The following is a 21,218-nucleotide window of genomic DNA, read 5'->3' as shown; positions in this document are numbered from 1 at the left end:
AAAGAACCGTCACAGGACGGATCCTTTGGTTGTTGTTGTGTGTGTGGTCTTGGTATGGTACAGCATCATCACCCAATACCCGGGCCCCTTCCCCTTTCCTGTCCTATCCATGTCCTTTCCTCCTCCCCTCTCTCGCAAAGGCATAGCAAAAAAAGGGACGCCAAAACTTTTTGTTGTTCATGCTTCCCCCCTTTCCCCTGTCCCATTCTCCCAGAGTTACCCCTTCCCACTTCGCCAAATATACAGGTTCTCTGCGTCACTACTCAACCCGAGGGCTGAGTTGTAAAGAGAGAAGCGTCGTTGCGCGCCATGGCTGTCCACAAAAAATACGGACATATGCCACGAGCGCACCAGATGCAAATGCTAGAAACGCGTACGGCATAACAAAAACATAAGAAATATTGGTGTACAGGAAACGGTGTGAGAAATCCACGCCCTTGCCCTGTGAACTCCTTGCAAAAGAAAAGAAGTGGGATGTAACTTTTCTCTTCCCTTTCTCGTCGGCATCGTTCCGATAGTCGTGAGAGCACTAGTGTCATGGTAAGACTGATAATGAGGATGTTGGTGTGAGGGTGATGTGTGTCGTAGTTGATTGGAGGTGGTTGACCTCCATCATCGGCATAAGGTTGTAATGGAGCAAGTATTTGCTTCGTGTTCGTCGGCATTGTCAGTCGGTAGCCGCGATGAGGCTCTCAAAGGTATAAAGCATCTCAGCCGCCGCCGACCACGTTCCGAGCTTAGTGAGGGTCAGATTTAAGCAGTGGCCTGGGAAGCTCCACGGCCACGGACGCTGCCGCGGCCACGAGCCTGGCCTCCGGTGAAGTTTCCACGGGCGTTGCCCTGGCTGCCGGAGCGGTTGCCCTCGAAGCCACCACGGCCACGGCCGCCGGTGGCGTTGCCGCGACCACCTGCAGAGTAGTTGGCGCCACCGTAGGCGGTAGCCTTGGGGCGGCGGGGCTCGACAACGATGTTCTCGCCGTTGACGATGTGGGGGTTGGCAGCAGCGGCAGCCTGGTAGCCGGCAGGGGTGGCGAACTCCACGAAGGCGCAGTTCTGGTTGTTCGTTAGTAACAAGTTTTCGCCGACGAGACGCAACGATTTTATACACACCTTCTGACGGTTGATGTCGAAGTAAGTCAGCTCACCGTGGTTGTTCAAGGCCGCACGCAGGTCCTCCGCCTTGACCTTGTCGGTGACGTACTTGACGTAACCCAACGTACCGTTGTCGGCGGGGGCCTGGGAGATGGACTGAGGGCGGTTCTGGCGCTTGGAGTCGGCGCCGACAGACTGCCACTCGGCAGAGGGAGAGGACTCCTTCGCGGCGGGCGCCTCGGGCTCCTTAGCGGCGGGGGCAGCGGCGGGCTCCTTCGTGGCGGGGGCGGCGGCAGCAGCAGCAGCAGGGGCGGGAGCCTTGGCCTGAGCAGGAGCAGGAGGAGTGGCAGTCTTGGGGAGAGGAACGGCGGCCTTGGGTCCGACGGCAGCAGCGGCACGGCTGGCCCAAGACATGGGCTTCATGGGGACGGGAGCGGGAGCGGGAGCAGGCTTCTCGGCCTCGGCAGCGGGCGGCTTGCTGGGCGCCGCGACAGGGGTAGGTGAGGGGTCGGCGGGCTTCTCGGGCATCTTGATATCCTCCTCAGCAATCTCCTTCGCGGTAACCTCAGGATCGACGGTGGGCTCCTCGACCTTGGTCTCGGGGGCCTTGACAGGCTCGGGGGCAGGGGCCTCGACATCGCCGTTGGAGGAAGCGGCATCCTGGGGAACCGCGACCTCCTCCAGTCTCTTGTCGACGACGCTGGGGTCAATGGCGGGAGCGGGAGCCTCCTCAGGGGTCTGCTCGACGACGGGCTCCTCAGGCTTAGCAGCCTCGACAACCTCCTCAGCCGCAGCCTGCTCCTCGGGCTGGGCCTCGGCCTCAGCGACGGCCTCCTCCTCGTCCTCGTCGTTGATGTACCTCAGGATGTCGTTGACGACGAAGTAGCCGGACGGTTGAGGGGCAAGGACAAAGGTCTGAACAAACTTCTTGGGCTCCGCGGACTTGATGGAGCTCTCACCGATGACCTGGATGACGATGTTGTCGAAGGAGGCTTGGGAGTCGACGTTCGTGATTCGGACCTTGCTGTTCTGGAAGTCGAGGGACTTGATTCTCTCCTGGATAGCCTGTGGAAGAAAGTCAGTAGCCGATCATCACGTGGTGGGCGTGGGATAAGTGACGTACTTGTCTGCCGACGGAAACATTCGCGACCTCAGCCTCCATTCCGTAAACGAATTGGGAGCGCTTTCCATAGAACAGCTGCAAGTGAAAAGAGTTAGCATTGCGGCTCCGTCGCAAGCGCGGTTGATGGAGTGCCTACGTGAAGCTTATCCGGGTTCTTGCTCAGAGTGGTGTAGTACTGCTCTACGAAGTACCAGCCAACCTCATCCTTGCTAAGGTTGTTGTTGTTACCGGCCGATGCGGCGGCATCGTTCGTAGCGGTGGGGCCTGGAGATGTTTGTTCGACAGCGTCCTTGAACTGGTCCGGATAGGTGTAGTTACCGTTGGTTGCCATGATTGCTTTATGTGTGTGTGAATCTAGAGTTTGACGGCGCAATCGGACCGGAGGAGAGGTGGTCGACGGAGATTATGGTGGGAGGACAGCAGGCGCGAGGGCGAGGCTCGAAGGTTCTGCGGGGCTGCTCGCTTGTTTGCGGGGAGGTCGTTCGCAACGGAATGGTGGATAGGAAAAGACCTGTTTGTTGGTTGACGAGATGTTAGATGTGTGCGGATGGACGGCGCCAATGGTAGGAAGAGGAGATGACGATGGCTCGACAGGAAGGAGCTGAGGGGGGCCAGAGAGGTGGTGGGATAGTGGTGTTCGGCGTACCTCTAATGCGACGGGTTGTAAAGGAAACGCTCAGAACTGACTCGAAGAGAGGTGATGACGGAAACGAGGAGGCCCGGAAAAAGGGTTTTGACGATGGTGCGAGGGGCGGGCTGGAGCGAAGAATGGAGACGCGTGACGGACAGGAAAGCGATGAGCGGAGATAACGTAGCTGGGCGACGTGTGGATGGATGATGGGTGGGAGGGAAGAGGGAAGAAAAAATGAATGTGTACCGTTCGGGACAACCTGGGATAAAACCTAGTTCAGAGAGTGGGTTTTTCGTGTGTGTCTCTGTTTTGAGGTGGGAAATATCTCTCGTCGTCGGGGAGGGTGAGGGGCGACTTAAAGCGGAGTCGTGGTGGAAGAAGTTGCCGTTGAGGTGGAAAGTGGAGGTTTATTTTTTGCTTCGTTTGCGAAGTGTCGTGAGGAAGGAACAGCTTTTTGGTGGCCTTCCGACTGGACCAGGCGCAACAGGTAGAGATCTCTCGAGTTGGCGGGCGCAGGGCAAGCCGCAGGCAAGAAAAAAAACACACGCACACACAATTGCAGGCAGATCACGGCGTGCCCTGTGCTCTCAGGGCCACCGGCGTGGACCGGCCTAGTCTGCCTTTAGCAGCGCGGCACCTCACCTCAGGGCCTGCACCGGTTTGCCTTGGAGCTGGATGGCCCGTCCAAGTGGGGCTGACGTGCACTGATCCCGATACTTTGGGAAGCTTGCTGGCTACCTGGACCCCAGGCAACATTTTGCTGCTGCATCATGTAGCCGGTCGTCCAGCGAGGTAGCGGGTGGGAAGAAACCTTAGATAAGCAGCGTAGCACGCAAACCGAGCTCTTGGCTGAGCTCCCCAGCTTCACCGTGAATTATGCCATCATCCCAAAGCAGCCGACAACTGCCATTGAGCCATGTCTCGGCCGTCTACATGGCTGCAACTTCGCAATCCGCATCTTGGCTTTCTTCTCCCTGCACGTCACTCCTTTTCTGCCATCCTCTGCTGCCTACCAGCTCGCCTCGCTGCTGGACACTCAGCTGCTGGGGTGTTGTTACAAGGTACCGAGGTAAGGCAGGGAGACGGGGCTAAGCAGCAAGTCAGACGCCAAAGCGGACTTCATCCTTTGTTCTAATTACATCCTCGTGCGACACGCTGCCTTCATCTTCCAAAGTGTTTGTCTATGCCTATGCAATCGTAGTGATACAATGGTGTTTTCTTTCTTGATTCCACTCCAAGCTTGACTCTACCCACATTTTAATCGGTCCATCCAAAAACCTCGCTCACGGCTAGGGTGTTGGACCTGACACCGATAAGCGTGATGACGAGGGCGACGAGGTCAATGATGAGAAGAAGTGTTGACGCCATCATGAAGCGAGGGCTGAACACTCTGTACAGCATGAGATGTCTCCTGAGCCAGCCGGCCCACATCATTGTCGCCAGAGACTCGACCGCGAAGTAGGCAATGAAGATACCCAGAGCCCGGCTGACGCTCTCAAGAATGCCCTTCCTTTTGGGACCGACCTTCCACAGCACGATAAGAGGAACAGCGACGACAGCAATGATCTGGCCCCCGAAAGTGTTGAGGGCGACGACGATAGGGGACCAGGGGTATCGGATAGAGAACAGTGGAATGAAGGCGCTGTCCCACTGGATGCTGCTTAGGGCAGCCTGGTGACCCGTCTTGAAGAAGCCGTAGTTGCCGAGGACGCCCAACATGACGGGGCCAATGGCCTCCGTCGTAAGGTTGTTCAGGTCGAGGATCTCAACGAGAGCCATGATTTGCCAGAACAATAGTGCCAGAGCACCACCTCCCATGGGCTTGGAGAGCAGGATGCAGGCCCCTACGATGTTCATAGGGAGGAGAAGGTATCTGGCACCGTTGGTGTTGCCGTAGCCGAGGACCGTGATCTGAGTGTTGCCGTTCTTGCCAGGCGTCGTGAGGATGGAAACCAAGGGCGGTGCCCACACAAACGCAGTGGTTCCAGCGACAAACACCAAAGCGAGAATGACTTGCGCGAGGTACACTCCTGCCGTCTTGATAGCCTGGGCAGGCAAGCCGGGGATCCATTCGTTGTTGTCAGCGGCATCGAGTACCCAGTAGGCAGCCGACATGAACAGGCCGATGCGGTAGACGTAGCCAATCCAAGCAGGCGCAAGTCCCTCCCAAGACCTTGAGGGTAGGAGAAATGACTTGATGATGGAGGGCAGGATGAGAGCAACAGCAAAGGGGATAGCCAACTGCCAAGTGGCCGAGGTTGACGACGTCGCCGAGGCGTAGTACGTGGAGGTGCAGTACGGCATCTGCTCCTCGCGGCAAAGCTTCGAGAAGGACGCGACTCTGCCCAGGACGACGAAAACAACAGAGTGGTAGATTGCCATCGTACGCTCCCTCATGGTAGGCACCGAGAACGCGGCCAGAACGTTCGCCACGCCAAAGGTGGTGATGAAGAAGAGAAGGATTGAGTCCTCCCAAATGGTGTAAGAGTTCGAGGCAAAGCCAATCGACTGGCTGACAGTGAAGGTCGCGGCGAGCCAGCCCCACATATTGTTAGGCATGAGGTTTAAGACAGTCTTGCCAAGGCCTGACAGCGAGAAGAGGACACCGATGGCACTTGTGAAAGCAGCACCTGCGATGGCGTAGATGAGGTCGTCGGGCGTGGTGAAAATAGAGTAGACAGTTCCAGCTAGCGCACCGGGAACGGCACCGAGAATGGAAGTGATGACGATCTTCTTGTGGGCAGTCTTGTACGATGCGGCGGAGTCGGGCTTGACTCCCTGAAGCTCAAGCTTCTTCTCTGCCAAGTCGAGCTCGAGATCGTCGAGGACGGCGAAATCCTCCTCCTCGTCGCGGGAGGCGTAGACCAGGAGGGTTACGACGCCAGCAGCCATCACAACGATACCGGTGAACATCTTGGGCACATCGAAGCGGGCCCAAAGGTCCTTGCAGATTCGCAGAGTCTCCTCCTGGAACATGTTGAAAAAGCCGTATGCCTCTTGGTAAGACCTCCACTGCCAGGAGCGATCGGCCTTTTTCCAGAGCTGTGACACCTGGCTCGCGGTAGCACTCTTGGTCTGGTCAATGCCACGAGCGGCGAAGTACGAGTCTTGGTAACGCTGGATTCCGGCAGCCGTCATCCGGGACACAGCCGCAAGGTTGTTCCAGTTGTTGCCTTTCCTGCCAGCGAATGCCTCCTCGATGGGGCCTCCCAGGTTGTTGTACGGGATGGGAATGCCCATGAGGAGCGCCAGGGTCGGTACGAGGTCGATCTGGTTGACTGGCCTAATCTTCGCCGTGCTGGATGGCTCTTTGAACTCTGGCTTGGTGCGGCCAAAGAACGGGCGCTTGGAGTACATCCACAGCGCCGCTTCGACCTCATCGTCGCTCTCTCCGCCGTGGTCGCCCTTGCTATCCATACCGTGGTCTCCCATAACGACGAGGAGGGTGTCATCGTCGATCTCGGCAGCAAGCTGGCGGATGAAAGTATCCATCTGCTGGAGCTTGGCTGTCATCGCCGGGTGGTTCGGTCCGTATCGGTGTCCCGCATGGTCAACGCCCAGCAAATGGCCAATGAGAAAATCCCACTTGCCCTTCTCCTCCTTCTTGAGGAGAGGGAAGAGGTGGTCAATCACGCCATTGTCGACCGTGTGCAGGTCCCAAACGTTGAAGCTGTCGTAGGCCTTGCTTACGTTCGCCTCGAAGTAGCCAGGGAACAGCGACAGCCAAGTGTCGTCTCCAAGGTGCACAATCTTTTTATCAGCGTCCTTCAACTGCATAAGCAGATTGTCCTCGTCGATAGCGTTGCCACCGAAGCTGCTGCCAATGTCGATGAATGTCGGAAGTGTGCCGGTGGTCAGGCCCTTCAGCCGCTGGAGTGTTGCTGTCGGCGGGTCGGCGATGAAGGGCCGCAGGAAAGCGTTCTCGGGGGACTTGACCGCCGTCTCATGCAAGAAGGGGAATGCATTGTGAAACGGGGTGTTGTCGTCTACAGGCACCGTAAAGTCGTATCGCAGCGCATCGATGAGAATAACGACCGTCTTGTCAAATGACTTTGGGTGCCAGCAACCGCCCTCGACAGTCCCCTGGCCCTTCCAGCTCGACACCAGGTCCAGAGGCGGCGCCGTGCAGTTAGACTTCTCGTCCAGCACCAGCCGCGTCAAGAGGAAGCCGCTCGTGAAGAAGATGATGCCGACGGCGTGTAGCAGCAGCATCCAGGTCCAGAAGCCAACGGTCCACCACCACCTGCGCTCGTACGCGTCCTTGCGCCGGGCCTCAAAGACCTCACGCTGCTTCTCCAGCAACGCCAACCTCTCCTTCTCGGCCTGTATCTCCTCGGGCGTCCGACTTGCGTCCTCGAGCTCCTTCTGCTTCTTTGCTCGGGCGTATTGCTCGGCGATCGCCTTGTAATCGGCGGCCGGCGGTCCGGCCGCTTTCGATTTCGGAGTCTTTTGTTGCTGGGGCATCGTGGGACAGGTTTGGATGAACTCGGCTGATTGGTTGGTGTACAAATAGAAAAAGGAAAAAGGAAAAGAAAAGGGATGCGAATCAAGGTTGGCACTCGCTGGCCATTGGACTACGGGAAGCTGGAGCAGCCCCGGTTGAAAGCGTTGTTGTATGCTGCTTGTTGACGCGCAGCTTGGGGGAGAGGTGTCGACTTGCTGAAGAGCTCAAAATTCCAGGTGCATTATGTTCCGGGCGGCCGCACCGGCAGTGACGCGGGTCCAGCTTTGGTGGGGCGGACGGCGTTCCTCAGGGACCAAGGATCTTGCACTTCGGCGACGAACCAGTGAGAGGCCCCGGATTGAAGGTCATCAAGGTGCGGCACTCCCGTTACACTACAGCGCACGACAGCTTCTCCAGTCGATGTCAAGCGATTTCGAATTTAATTTGGGAATGGGAATTGATCAATAATTTTCTATCTCCCCATAAAGCGGCTGTGAAAAAAGCAAGAGAAATCCCAGCTGGTTTTGGTGGTTCTGTGTGTTCCTGATAAGCTCAGGTGAGGCCAATTCGTCGCATAGGTAGTCAGGCTTTTCTAGGCTGTAGAGGCCAACACCCAACGCGGCCGAGGGATGCTGGATGCGTGTAATGAACTGAGGACGTGGTCCGCCCCCTATCAAGATATGTGTTTGTGTGTCTATGCTTACACGGTGCCGTATGAAGAGGCCTCTTGGGCGAGGTTCACCGCCTGGAGTCGCGATGCCTGTGACTGTGATAATCACGATCCCTATCCCTCTCCCGGTCTCTGTCCCGATGCGAGTAACGATCTCTGTCCTCGCGATCCCTTTCTCTGTCCCGGTCTCGCTCGTCCCTGTAGCTCTCTCCCCTCCGCTCCTTGCGCTCGGTACGTCGCTTCTCCTCGTCTCGACGGTACTCGTCCAGTCTCGGCCGGCTACTCTTCTTCTTCCCGCCGTGGTTCCACTGGCCCAAATCCTCCGCGCCTTCTAGCTTCTTCGCGCCGAGGCCGAGCTGATTCTGGCGCCTCTCCGTCGGCCTCTTCTTATTTGGGCCCCGCATTTTGCCATCCCATCCCATGCCGCGCAGCAGTGCCGCGCCAAACTCTCCGTCGGGAATCGCATCGTAGTCTGCGAGCGTCGAATCCTCGCCCACATGTTTCAGATCAGCGAGGTATGCGTCTTCCTCGGTCGCCTCAATGACCATCTCCTCCTCGGGCCGCTTCTTCCCCAGAAGAGCGTCCATTGCATCGTCGTCTGCTGTTCTCGGGGCCTGTTTGACTTGCGCCTCCTCAGACCGCCTGTCGTCTTCCTCGCGCGGTCGAGAATCGTTCTCAGTCGCCTCCTCGCTGGTCTTGCGCTTCTTGACGGTCAAGCCCCATTGTATCTCCTTGTCCGCGTCTGCCGCTTCCGTCTCAGCATCTTGCTTTCCTTCTCTCTGTGCCTGCGCCTCGGCTGGCAGCAGATTCTTCCCGCCTCTTCGCCCGCGCAGCTCGTCCTTCCAGTTACGGTTGCTCTGGCTCTTGATGACCAACTCGCGAGGCCTCTTCTCCTTTTTCTCCCTCTCGCCGCCGAACTCTGTGATGGCCTCGTGCCGCCCGCGGTGGTCGCGCTCGCCGTCCGAATCCGAGTCGAAGCTGTGGTTCAGCGCATTCGTACGCGATCTCTTGCCCAGCGATGACGGAGGTTCTGGCCGTGAGGATTTCTTGTTGTTTTGGGATTTCGAGGCTGACGAGCCGCCGAAGCTGATCGCGATCCTTGGCGTCTTTGAGCTGTCGGACATGGTTGCTGGCAGCGGGTGGCCAGAACTTTTTTGTGTCTTTCTGGGGTGAGTTGTTGGTGTCGAAGGCTGGTTCACAAAAGCGCACTGGCTCAGGTTCAACTTTCTCGGACGGTACGTCAACATGCAGGGATGCGGGTCGGTGTCTTATGTAAGGTGGGGCCCATTTTACAGCAGATCATCTACAACGACACAGGACAGCTCCATCTAGTGTCATGCCACTACTCGTTACGCCTCCTCTACTTCTTTAACCATGTAACGCTACATTCCTCGCAATGATTTTGTTGTTTTTGGTCAGCCTGCTTAGAAGGCAAAGACCTGGTCCTCGAGCTTGCTGACGGGGCGAGCCTTCTTGAAACCCAGGCTCTCCGTAGCCTTCTTGAGACCACTGACCATGGGCGGGGGGCCGCAGAGCAGGATCTTGACGTCGTCGGCCGGCTTGGGCAGGAGCTCCTATGATAATCGTCAATTCTGCCGGTGGCATCAGACATGGCAAGGCAACTTACAGTGATCATGTCGGCGGTGACGTAGCCAACACCACCGGTCCAGCCCTGAGGGGGCTTGTCCAGGACGTAGTGCACGCGGAAGCCGCTGTCCTCCTTGGCGAGAGCATCGAGGTCCTCCTTGAGGAGAATGTCCTGGGGCGTGACGTTGGCGAAGATGAGGTCGATCTGGGTCTTGTCGCCTGCGGCACGGCCACGGATGACGGCGCGGATGATCTGGAGCATGGGGGTGATACCGGTACCTCCGGCGATCATGCCAAAGTGACGGACCATGTTCGGGGTGTAGACGAAGGCACCCTTGGGACCCTTGACCTTGAGCGTCTGGCCAACCTTGAGAGAGGCCATGTGCTTGGAGATGTTGCCGGTGGGGTAGGACTTGATCAGGAGGTCAAAGTAGCCGGGCTGGTGGTCGCCAGAGATGGGGGTGTAGGAGCGCACGATCTCCTTGGAGGTGCCATCGGGCTGGGGGCAGTTGGCGCCGATGGAGATGTGCTGGCCTATGGGAAGGCCAAGAACACTCTTCTCGGAGGGGAGGCCGAACCGGTAGCTAAGGAAGCTGTTAACTACATGGCCCAGCTCCGGGCGATTGCGGCGACTTACATGGCAGTGTTGTGGGAGAGGATGGTCTTCTCCTTGAGCTCAAAGTCTTGGAAGGCATCCGGCTTGAGGACCTTCTTGATTTCTGCGCGGGGTAGGGTCAGCGAGGCAATTCCGAGCAGCTCCGAGAGGGCCCGAACGTACGCATAGAGTTGAACTTCCACGCAGCGAGCGCAAGCGTCAGGGGAATGGCGTAAATGAGCCATTCGCTCTTGACAATCGTCACCCCGAGGACGAGAAGTCCGGCGGGGATGTAGATGTTGTCGAAGTAGGCACGGGAGGTCAGCGAGTCGGCCATCTTGAAGTCGGCGGCGGTTCCGGGAGCTGTCGGCTCCACAGGAGGTGTACGGGGAAGCTAGCTCGGGGGGGGGGCCTCGATCTGATCTGGAGAAGAAAAGGACACAGTCAGTTTCACATGTCTTTGGGCCTCGGGCAAGGTCGAGGGCGTGCACTGACTGAGAGGACAGCTGCGGTGACAGAGCTGTCGCAGTCAATTGAGTGAAAGGGGGACGCGGAGCGGAAGGTAGTCAGGGTGTGCGAGCGTGCAACCAGATATCGTAAGATCGCGAGGTGGGAGAGCCCCTCCACCAATTTTCTGTTGAGTTGCCGAGTTTCTGCCAGCCCTCCAACGGCGGGCGGTCAAGCTTTTTTCGCAGCGATTGCGAGCGTCGGCGGTGCGGAGGCCGGAGACGGGACGCGACTTTGAACCGGATTTGGCAAAATAATCCGACCACTTTGCAGTGGCCGCCCCCGACCTCGGGTTCGCGAAACCTTGAGATGCGTCAGTGGCTTGCAGCTTCGGTACCGCAAAAATACGTGGCTGTGCAAGCTATGCGAGTGGCTTGGCTTGACGGCTGCAGCCACACCCGCCACATTACCCCAGGTCAGAGGCGCGATCAACATGAAGATCAACACGGCTGGCAGAACCGAGGACGCCGAGCTGCAGGAGCTCTTCCTCTCTTAATCCATCGTCGTACTCGCCTCGATGCTAATCACATATGATATTGGGCACATCCGAGGTTCAGCATTCATGACATCATAATCATGTTCTGCAACCCCTTGCGAATCACCGCTCCAAAGAAGCCAGTACGAGAGCCAATGTCTGCGCATTGCACGATAATTCCCGGGCAAACCAACGACCGGCCCTGTTCAACTGTGGCATGATTGCTGATTTCCACTGAGCCTCAGGCCGCAGGGCAGATTGCGGAGAGTCTCGGCACACCCGCCGAATGGTGAAATCAGATATGTCAAGCTGCTGCATGCAAGTTGGCTGGTGCAGGGGACGGCGGCGTCAGAGTTTCGCGAGGCTGCCACTGAAGCCTCCAAAGTCGAGCTGTCAACTGCATTTCGAAAGTCGAGAAAAGTCAATTGCACATGGAGGCTGCCTTGCTAATGTCCTGCTCGGACCCGAGGATCCGGTCCGTTCGAGCTACCATTGAAGGAGTACAGTAGCTCGTTGGCATTAGCCCGGCGCGAGTCGCCAGCCGACTAGGTGTCGATCGATTGAAAACGCACTCATCGAGCCGTGACATCACCATGGCTGTTGACGCGACAGTGACACGAAAGTCGGAACACGTCCCTAGCGGCAAGCAGCTAGGCATTCTAGTGACGGACGCCGGCAGCACGGAAGCATAAGAGGATTCAGGCAGGAATGCTGCTGCTACAGGTATACAAGACATACCGCGTGGGTTGTTGGTGAGGGATTCGTACGAGACGGGGGAGTCGGCCGGAAACATAGCTTGGAACCGACAAGCGTTCCACGCGTAGGAGTGTGGTGGCATTCTGCAACGGATCCAACCAATGACACCTTTTTGAAGAGCATCTGTCGACGACTTGGACTGGAAACGGGGTAAAATAAACTCGGTTTGAGGTAGGACGGCACCGTCGTACGGGCAAGACAACGAGTCGAGCTGCGTGGGATAAATGGGTCTTGGCCGATAGCGGTTGTTGAATGAGACCGGCCGAGCAGACGAGCGGTACCGGATGTCCCCGCTTTTGGCGCCATGTCAGGTCGTTCAATGCGCCCGTCGGAATTGGGAACCGGGGGGCCGTGCCTGTGGTGGAAGGGGGAAACGTGCCAGAGATGGGGTGCCTCTGAACTCAGTACGGATACACTTGTACGCTTGGTTGTCGCGAACAGAACACGGGGTGTAATTCGTACGAGATGGTGAATCCCATGCCGCACTATTGTCGAGAGCGAGTCGCGTCTTCGTGCGCGTGCATATGGCTCTTATCTCCTATGTCCCCTTGATCTGCAGCTAGAGAGAGACCCTGAGAACCCTGAGGAGTTGGGACCAAGTTAAGCCGGATGGATGGATATTAGATGGATAACTCATGCCGCTCCCAGGGCAGCTAACGCGCACAAGTCCGGCTCATTTCCAGAAACACCGGGGCACTCTTTTGATTAAATGCGCTTGGCTGAGGCGGACGAGCGGGCGACGCGACGCGGGCTGGAGGATGGAATTGCGCTCTCAACTCGAGGCGAGAGCTCCTTGCGGGGAGAGGATTTGGCGAGCGAGTGGCGCATAATTGTGCGGCAGTGGCTTTTCCCATCAATGATCCCTGGTCCTGTCGGCGATCAGAGACAAGTCACAATCTTGTCAAGTTGCCTCCCAGTCCACACTGAAGCGAACCCCCCAAATTCCTTATCCTCTTCCCCCGTGCCCCCCAAATTTGGCCGATGCGGGTTGGTTTCACATTTTTCTCGTAGGCTTGGTCGTTCGGACGATCGCGTTGCCGCTGGGCATCCCATTCCTTGGACTTGGGAAATTGGGGGTTCGCTGTGCGCATCCACGGCATCCTTGGTGTTCCGCAGAGGGACGTGCTACCGTACCCTTTTTTTCTTGCCCTCCCCACGCTCACGGTTTTACATGTCTGAGCCAAGTTGGAACCGGTCTCATGGCATGATGACATTTGACGTTGACGTTTGGCAGCCACACCGATAGCTCCGGCTGACTGGTGTCTTGTGTGTCTTGTGTGTCTGTCGTCGGTTGTTGTGCCGACATTCTTGTCTCTCGTGCTCGTTCTCGGTACGGCGGCATGCGGCATATCACTGCACTGGAAAAAGCGCCCTTGACCTCTTGGAGACTCTTGCATCTGGATGAGCACAGAAATGGTCGGTCGGTGCGTGCTGCAAGCCGTGGATAAATGAAGGGTCCCCCAAGACCCCTCCTCGTATCCGTATAAAACGGGGCTGACAGGCGGCCCGGGCAAAGAGGGCATGGGATTTTGTGAGCGTCTGCCTTCTTACATCTCACTCCCTGGCATTAAAAGTCTATTCAGAGACACGAGATCTCGGTGCTCGCGGCTGTTGCCAACTGAGAAATCGCCGAGCGTACGTAGACCAAGATTCAACGCAGGGCGCGGATGAGGCCGTAGCCGGGACTCTCGGCGGCTGAGAGAAGGAAGGAATGGGACAGATGCAAAAGAGTGCTTAGAATACATATTAGTCCGTACATAGTCGTCAAAATTGAGGCAATCTTGGAGACGTCGAGGTTGGCCGGGGCCTCCCCCATTTCGCCAGATATTGAAAGTGGCTTGAAACGACCCTTATTTTCGGACAGACCGGGCTCTTAGTTTCTCCACGGGGGCCCGGGAGGCTCAAAATTCGGCGAAAAGCAACACTCGGTAATGTCATGGAAGAAAGAAGAATGAAAGTAGCGAGAGAAAAATGAAAGCAGGGTGGGGGATCCCTCGCTATCAAATCAATCGGTGATCGCGATGGAGAGCGAAAATCAGAGGTGATTCGTGAAGGACGAAGGGGCCTTCCAAGAGCGACCACGGCAGGGCCTGGCGCTAGTGCGGGCAGTGGTCTGCAGCAGGGAATTGGAGCTACCGAGCCAGTCAGAGCGATAGGAAGCTGTCCGCGGCATCCATTCTGGCAGTGGCACTAACACCCCAGCGGAAGGAAGAAGGATACGCGGCATGGACGGCGAAGCAGGAAGAAGCAGAAGACGGCCGAGAAGACTGGGAGCAGCATGGGACGAGACTCGGTAGATTTGTGAATTTACACGTACTTGGATAACACGAGCATGACGCTATCAGACGGAATCCACACCACAGCGGCCTCGAGCCGTTATCCACTGTCGGTGGACTGGCATCGAGGATTGCACAGACACTCGGTGCCGTGATTGAGCAGGTGTCTTTGGAGGCTGAATGCTGTGCTGTGCTGTGCTGTGCTGTGCTGTGCTGTGTTGTGTCGACTGCCGTGTAAGGATTACTATGCGGTATGGGTGCCGTACAGACAGACTATGACCTAGTTTAGGTACAAGCAAGTAGACACGAGGCACAGCCATAGCACGAGTTGCGTACGCAGCTGAGTCTTGCATGTCGTCGACCTGTAGCGTAGCAACAACCCACGTCGCTGGCGCGGCATTGGTGCTGGAGCTGCCATGCTTGTGGGTTTTCTAGTGGAAATGCTTGGCTGGGAGTGGGAATTGGGGGACGGCGATGGAAGATGCCAGCGCCAGTCCAGTCCAGCATCGCAGGCTGCGGACAGAGTGAGGCGACGCGCCATATCCAGCGGGTGTCGATGACATGGAAGATATGCAGAGAATCAGACCTGGAGGCCACAATTGACCCAGGTGGTCCACATCCCTTGGCGGCCATGATCCACGCAAAACGTGCATAATGGTGGGCGACAACGGGTGTTTGGTACGTGTTTCTCACCTTCTGGTAGGTACGACAGACGGCGGGTTCAGAGAAATCACGATATATTAAAGAAATGGGCAGAATGGGAGACGGATAGCGAAAGACTAAGCGTACAATCTACTTGAAGTACATTACAACATGCATGCCTAGTACAAAAGCACAAACGAAACAGAGCGCTGAGTGAGCCCCAGTATATCCATCATCCCTTCAGCTGCCGTGGAAACCAGATATCCATGTCCATCTGAAAGACGAGGGAGCGGGATTCCGCAAAGGCAGATGGGAAAGACCATGTCCGCCCCCTCGGGCATCTCCTTTGCATGGTGCACGTTGGGCGGGCTTGATGCGGCGGCACCAAGTGATTACCTACCATAGCACTGCCTGCGGTGAAGACCTCGTCCAATTCCACGACTGCAAGCCCAAGGCTAAGTGCAATACTACTAACTGCTGTATAGGATGTACTGTGTAGTAAGTGAAAGTGAAAGTGCCTGTGTTCCATCCAACACAACACCAACACCAACACCAACACCAGGAACCCCGCGCAGGTCTCATTGGGCCACCTGCTTTCGGGACAAAAACAGGATGTGCATCGATAACATCATAGCTGCATCAAGCCTGGCCTGTAACCTTCTCAGTCCCATGCCCGCTATCCACTGCCACCCTGTCCCCTGCCATGCCGTGCCAGGCCATGCTCCTTGCACACTGGACTGAGGTGCCCTTCCCTGCCCTTGCCTTTGCCTGCACTCACCTCAGTGACCAGTCCCAGTCTTCGCCCGCCCACTGCACTGCTGCCCTCCACCTCCCTCTCCACCCCCAAAAAAACAACAGCTGCTGGGTGTAGCCTGTCATCCCTTTTGCTGGTTGCTTTCTGCCCGGCGAACACCATCTTGATCCCGTCATTGATCATTCCCATACCAACCTGAACTATCCTGACCCTGCCTAACCCAACCTGCCCGGCCTTTCACCTTTCACATCGCCTGCCTCTGCCTTTCTTCTCACATTGCCTCATCTCACTTCCTCACCACTTTTTACCTTACCTTAACCTTCTTGGCTGGCCCTGCAATACCTAGTGTGTACCGTGTAGTCCCCTACCTTTGGTACACACGCAATCCCTTCCGGACTTTTTTGTCTGATCTGATCCGATCTCATTGTCACCCTCACCTAACCCGACTCGCCGCGCGCGCGTGTGTCTGTCTCGCTCCTCCCAACTCCGGTCTTGCAGCACCACGAGGTCTTGGTCTCGGTCTCATTCTCTGGTCTACACTACACCACCTCGACAGAACTGACGTCCGCACGCACCCACCCAATCATCCGAATTTACACACCAGACGCCCCTCCGTTGCTACCCTCCTTCACACATATTCCCTTGTCTTCCAAGCAAGCAAGCTAGCTAGCTAGCTCGTCGGACATCTACTGCACTCCGACCCTCTCCAAACGGCTATTCCTTGCTCACCTCCATCCACTCAGGCACAGGTCCTGACGGGCAAGATAGACATCTGAGAGACCCTTATTACCACCCCTCCGCCATCCACACTTCCTTTTGTACCCTCTTCTTGCCCCCTCCTCTCTTCTTGATACCTCTCCTGCTGTCCTCGATCTCGAATTTCACCTCTCTTCTCTTATCCAGCAACCCTTCGCTTCCCTGTCTCGTTGACAGAGACACCACCGTTTCTATCCCCGCCCACGTCTGCTGTCGATTTGTATAAGCGCCCGAACACGCCAATTGACCTCGACGACCTGCGTGCTTGACGACGTTACATGGCCCGATAAGTCCATACTCGACCTTCACGGCCTCGTAGGCCTGGCCAGGCCGAGCTTTTTAACAACGACGGTGGAATAGACGGGGCTCGGTCCCTTTTGATTTGCTGCACGCCAACTATGTCAACCAGAGAATCTGTCGCCAGCCGACAGTCAGTGCTGCCTACCATTCAGACGACACATCATGGCGACTCGAAGAGCCCGAGCAAGTCGGAAATGCGCAGCGTGTCGACGCCGTCGCTGGGAGGAAAACGGCGCAGTTTCTTGGCAAAGACCTTCAGGAAGGTCAGCAGCAGCGCATCTTCGACAGACCTTGTCTCAATGGCCGAATCCTCCAGCACCAGCTCGATTGCGCAAACCCGCCGAGTGCTTCACAAGAACAACGGTTCCGGCGGCTCAAATTCCTCGTCCATTTTCTATCGCCTGAACCGCAGAGCGTCCAAGGACTCGTCTGCAAGCTCACACATGTCGGAGGAGACGCCGACATTTCTCAGCCCGAACCCGCCGTCTAATCCCGTTATTACAATCCTCAAACATGGAGCACTCAAGACCGACGCCAGGTTGTGGAAGTCCCGCGCCGAGTACATCGTCTTGACCGAAACTCACCTCGTCAAATTTAACAGCGCCGAAGCGGCGAGAGCTAACTTTAACGAGCTGGCACCGCCCTCGGGGCGTCTCAAGCGATCGTCGACGTCGTCTACATTGAGTACAGATGGTTCATCGGGTGACGGCCGCGTTGAGATTCCGCTGTGCAAAATTGTCAACATCTTCAACGAGGAGGGTGTGAGTCCTCACTTTGGGCTGGACGTGTGGTGGTCAGAAACTTCGCCCATGGTATCGTGGGCGTGCACGAAGTTGTTTTTTGGCCTGCCCGCAGAGCGCGAAGACTGGATGAACGAGATACGCCGCGCTATCCGTGAATCCGTGGGTTCGACCGTTGTGCCCAAAGGGATTGTTGCTCCCAATGTCCAGTCCGCCATCCACCAAATTGTTGCCAAAGAAGAGCCCTCTTGCCGCGGGCTGCCTCTGGACATTTTCCCAGTGGTTCAGCGCACAACCCTCCTCAGTTCCAAGGCCGACAACCCTGACACGTCCAAGAAGTTTCGTGACGGATCATCCCATTACCTGCTCCTTGGCCAGAACAAGTGCTATTTCGTCCGAGTAGCGAGGACTTCAGTTTACAAGGCACCGCAAGATATTGAGATCAACACCGTAGTCTTTGGTCTTACGTCCCTGGTCCGTTTGAAAGCCACCATGAGCCACCATGAAGAGCGATTTGTCCTTGGATTCCGGTACGTGCTCGGTCTCGCAACTGCCCAATGTGACCTATGACGAACTAACATGCAACAGCCTGCCCTGTGAGGCCGAGAAGCGGCTTGAGTTGGCCAGTCGCTGGTACAGAGAAATCGTCATGACATTCATGAAGGCGGACCGCGCAGTAAAGCCCGCCTGGCCTCAGCATATGCAACGGGACATTTTCGACATTAGGGGCCTCACAGCCCAGCTTCTGCTGCCCTCAGGGCAGGATTTCGGTGGCCTTAAGAGAACTCTTGAGGCTTATTGCGCCACGTTCCGCTGCCCACCTCCGGAGTGGACTGTGAACTGGAAGTGCGAACGCCGAGAGCACTGCCCCGAGTTCCGCCTGCTCCCTTCCAAGGACGGCGGATACACCCCGCTGCAACTGCTGGCCGTGTTCAAGTCCCTCCGATACAACGACTATTTCAAGGCACTTTCCTTCCGTGACGTTGACTTGGCACCCCTCTGCGGCCTGACAGATCACCCAGGATTCGAAGAGTCAATAGCAGATGTTTCTCGGGATGGTGAGTCACCACGCGCACTCCAGAAGACTCCCGCACTAACTTTCTCAGGTCTCGTGATCGATGGCGTACACAAGGACATCATCAAGTCTGCCCCTCTTCTGTCTCAGGAAATCCACGCGGTCGCCTTCACGTCTGGATCAATACGCAAGATTGATCTCACAAACGTCCTGGCATCACAGAACATTGTTGGCGTGTCGCGCACTCGAGCCGGATCCAAGAAGGAGCCCGAGGTCGTCCGTCCCATTCTGTTGCTCCTGAGAACTGGCAGCAGCCATTGTGACACCCTTTTGGTGGGAGGGAATCCTCTCACCGCCGCTGAGGTTACTGATCTTGGTAAGCGACTCGTCTGAACGGGGCCTGTGCATAGCTGACCATAGTGTAGTCGACGTCTTGCACATTCCCGACATCCTGAGAGAGCTGGACATTTCCAGATGCAACCTGGACGAGAGAAGCCTGGAAGAAATCTGGGACGCACTCCCTTCTCAAGGATACAGGCTGGAAGCACTGAACACCTCTCGAAACATTGGCCATGTCGACCACATGGTTGTCAAGAGCAGCTTATCGCACTTCGCCTGTCTCCGCAAGCTCAGCGTTGCCGGCAACTGCCAAAGCCAGTTCACAGATCCCATCTTCTTCGAGGAAACAATCATGAGCTGGGGTCTGGAGGAGCTGGACCTCTCAAACATGCACGTAAGTTTGTCCAGTATCACAAGAATTCGTTGATAAAAGCTCACACTTCGTAGCTGAACAATGCCACCCTGGACATCCTCGCGGGCTACCTGCTCTCGCAGGAATCTGCTTACCTGCGTAGGCTTGATCTCAACGGCTGCGGCCTGTCCGGTTCGCAAATCGCCCTTCTCTTCCGCAGCATGAGCCAGGGCAGAGAGATCGTATGCTCCATCAACGGCAACTACATTGAAAACGGCATGGAGGACTTGTCATCTGCGATCGCATACAACTTTGGACCCACGTCATTATTCATGGACATGATTGAGTTCCGGGATGAGGAAAACTATATCACGATCATCAAGTCGCTCTCGGTCAACAGGTCAATCCGACTGCTGAGTTTGGTCGGCACGTCGACCCCTGGACAAGTCAGCGAGGAGACTTGTCAGGCAGTCTCGGACTTCTTCGCCACCAACGAATCAATCCAGTACCTCGACTTGTCCGGATTTTCGGCCAAGTTGGATGAGGGTCAACTCGGACTAGGCTTCTCTCGCGCCCTCTCGGGTCTCGCCAGCAACAAGACGCTGCTACACCTCCGAATCCGCAACCAAAAGCTCAACATGAACATTGGAGATTTGGCAGAGGCAATTCACATGAACCAGACCCTGCGCACGCTTGACGTGCAAGAGAACAGCTTCAACTTGTCAAACCTGTCTCACATGGTGAGAAGTCTCGAACAGAACACGTCCATCCAGGAGTTCTGCCCGTTTTCCAAGACCGAGCTGAACCGCGCCATCAAGTCGAGCGTTCAAAACGTCGGCATGCCGACCGGGCCCCAGGCAGTCAAAAATCGTCGCGCTTCCAAGGTGCTCTCAAAGGCCACCTTTGAGAGCTTCGCCATGGAGATGGACCGGAACAACGCCCTGATGCAGAACCTCAAGGAGGAATGGACCACCAAGTCGGCGCAGATTGACAGGATCCTCGAGAGGAATCGCACCCTGGCATACGAGGTCGAGATGGCTCGTCTGCAGTGGGAGATGCCGGAGGACCCCGAGCTGGAGTGGATCGCCTACGATCTCAGCATCATCTTTGGCGGACTCGCCGCCAAGGTCATGAAGAAGCGCCCCGCGCCCAGCCCCATGGACACCCCCGGCTTCCGCGGAAGCATGCTGGCGGCGGGATACCGCGGCAGTATGATGTTCGGCACCAGCACTCCGCCGATGGAGCAGTGGGAAGACTACAGCCTGAAGGCGGCGCCGCACCACGTATCCTCCGAGGAGGTTATGGACAGCCCCGCGACGGAACACGCCAGTGGCTCCTCCGCCCTGCCGACACCCCCCGAATGGGCTCCCAGCGAAAGTCCTGCCAAAGAGTACGCCATGTCTTCCAGCCTGCCGAGTACGCATAGCGACCCCCGCATCATGGAGGAAGGCATCGGCGACTTTGATCTCGACACACTCAAGTACATGATTCAACACGGATTCAACCTCGACGAACCGACGCAAGCGCAGCCCCAAGACGTCGGCAGGAGGCCGGGGACTTCCGTCTCTACCACGAGACTCGACTGAACAAGAAAGTAAAACGAACCAAATCACACGCAAAAAAAAACATGAAAGAAACGCAGAAAAGGAAACGAAAAAACGAAACACGGGGATGGTGATCGGACCCCTTCATATTATTTTTTGAACACAAAATCTATCTTAGACATCAAGCGACGGCAACCGATCTTTTTTTTTTGGTTTATTCAGGGGCTATCTTATGGTCATCATGGCGTTTCAAAGAGACACTCTTATCATCATCATCATTATTATTATTACCGAGGGATTGATACCCAGACTCGCTGGAAGTATTGGATGCGTTGGGAATAACATTGCTTTGGCGTTTAAAGGCCCGCTCGCTTGGAAAGAAGAACGCCCTTGGTTAGGGGGGCAATACTTAGTGTATAGGATGCTGTCGGAAGTGGTGTTTGGATTGATAGTTGGGGCTCTCCTGTGTAATACATAATTCGTGAGAGGCATCCTGCGATTGTTGTTCAGCATGGCCTTTGAGTGATTCGTGAGTGGCTTTGCGTGGCATGTCGACGTGGGAAGGTGCCTTGGTTGTTGAAGTCTGGAATATCACGATTCATTCTGCTTACAAACAGAGC

General features: G+C 56.4%; 5 protein-coding genes across 5 annotated transcripts; 1 reads left to right on the top strand and 4 right to left on the bottom strand.

Annotated features, from left to right (window-relative positions):
* Window positions 1–753: 753 nt before the first annotated feature.
* On the bottom strand, window positions 754–2,546 carry nxt3 (putative G3BP-like protein; the record flags this gene model as incomplete). The annotated part of the gene is made up of 4 exons (XM_037316577.1): window positions 754–1,053; window positions 1,111–2,157; window positions 2,216–2,290; window positions 2,352–2,546. The coding sequence occupies 4 exons, from the start codon at window positions 2,544–2,546 to the stop codon at window positions 754–756; spliced, it is 1,617 nt and encodes a 538-aa protein (XP_037185747.1).
* A 1,557-nt stretch (window positions 2,547–4,103) lies between these two features.
* On the bottom strand, window positions 4,104–7,310 carry GPI13 (GPI ethanolamine phosphate transferase 3; the record flags this gene model as incomplete). The annotated part of the gene is made up of 1 exon (XM_037316576.1): window positions 4,104–7,310. One exon carries the CDS (start codon window positions 7,308–7,310, stop codon window positions 4,104–4,106), a length of 3,207 nt encoding a protein of 1,068 aa, XP_037185746.1.
* A 718-nt stretch (window positions 7,311–8,028) lies between these two features.
* Window positions 8,029–9,084, bottom strand: SPP2 (Pre-mRNA-splicing factor SPP2; the record flags this gene model as incomplete). The annotated part of the gene is made up of 1 exon (XM_037316575.1): window positions 8,029–9,084. One exon carries the CDS (start codon window positions 9,082–9,084, stop codon window positions 8,029–8,031), a length of 1,056 nt encoding a protein of 351 aa, XP_037185745.1.
* Window positions 9,085–9,384: 300 nt separating this feature from the next.
* CBR1-0 (NADH-cytochrome b5 reductase 1) lies at window positions 9,385–10,479 on the bottom strand (the record flags this gene model as incomplete). The annotated part of the gene is made up of 4 exons (XM_037316574.1): window positions 9,385–9,534; window positions 9,588–10,131; window positions 10,185–10,266; window positions 10,326–10,479. 4 exons carry the CDS (start codon window positions 10,477–10,479, stop codon window positions 9,385–9,387), a joined length of 930 nt encoding a protein of 309 aa, XP_037185744.1.
* A 6,227-nt stretch (window positions 10,480–16,706) lies between these two features.
* On the top strand, window positions 16,707–20,640 carry CGCA056_v001313 (uncharacterized protein; the record flags this gene model as incomplete). The annotated part of the gene is made up of 5 exons (XM_037316573.1): window positions 16,707–17,878; window positions 17,937–18,406; window positions 18,455–18,739; window positions 18,789–19,096; window positions 19,150–20,640. The coding sequence occupies 5 exons, from the start codon at window positions 16,707–16,709 to the stop codon at window positions 20,638–20,640; spliced, it is 3,726 nt and encodes a 1,241-aa protein (XP_037185743.1).
* Window positions 20,641–21,218: the final 578 nt, after the last annotated feature.

The sequence above is a fragment of the Colletotrichum aenigma genome (assembly GCF_013390185.1).
Source record: "Colletotrichum aenigma strain Cg56 chromosome Unknown KSG_Cg56_contig01, whole genome shotgun sequence".
Lineage (NCBI taxonomy): Eukaryota > Fungi > Ascomycota > Sordariomycetes > Glomerellales > Glomerellaceae > Colletotrichum > Colletotrichum aenigma.
This window is presented reverse-complemented; position numbering and strand designations above follow the sequence as displayed.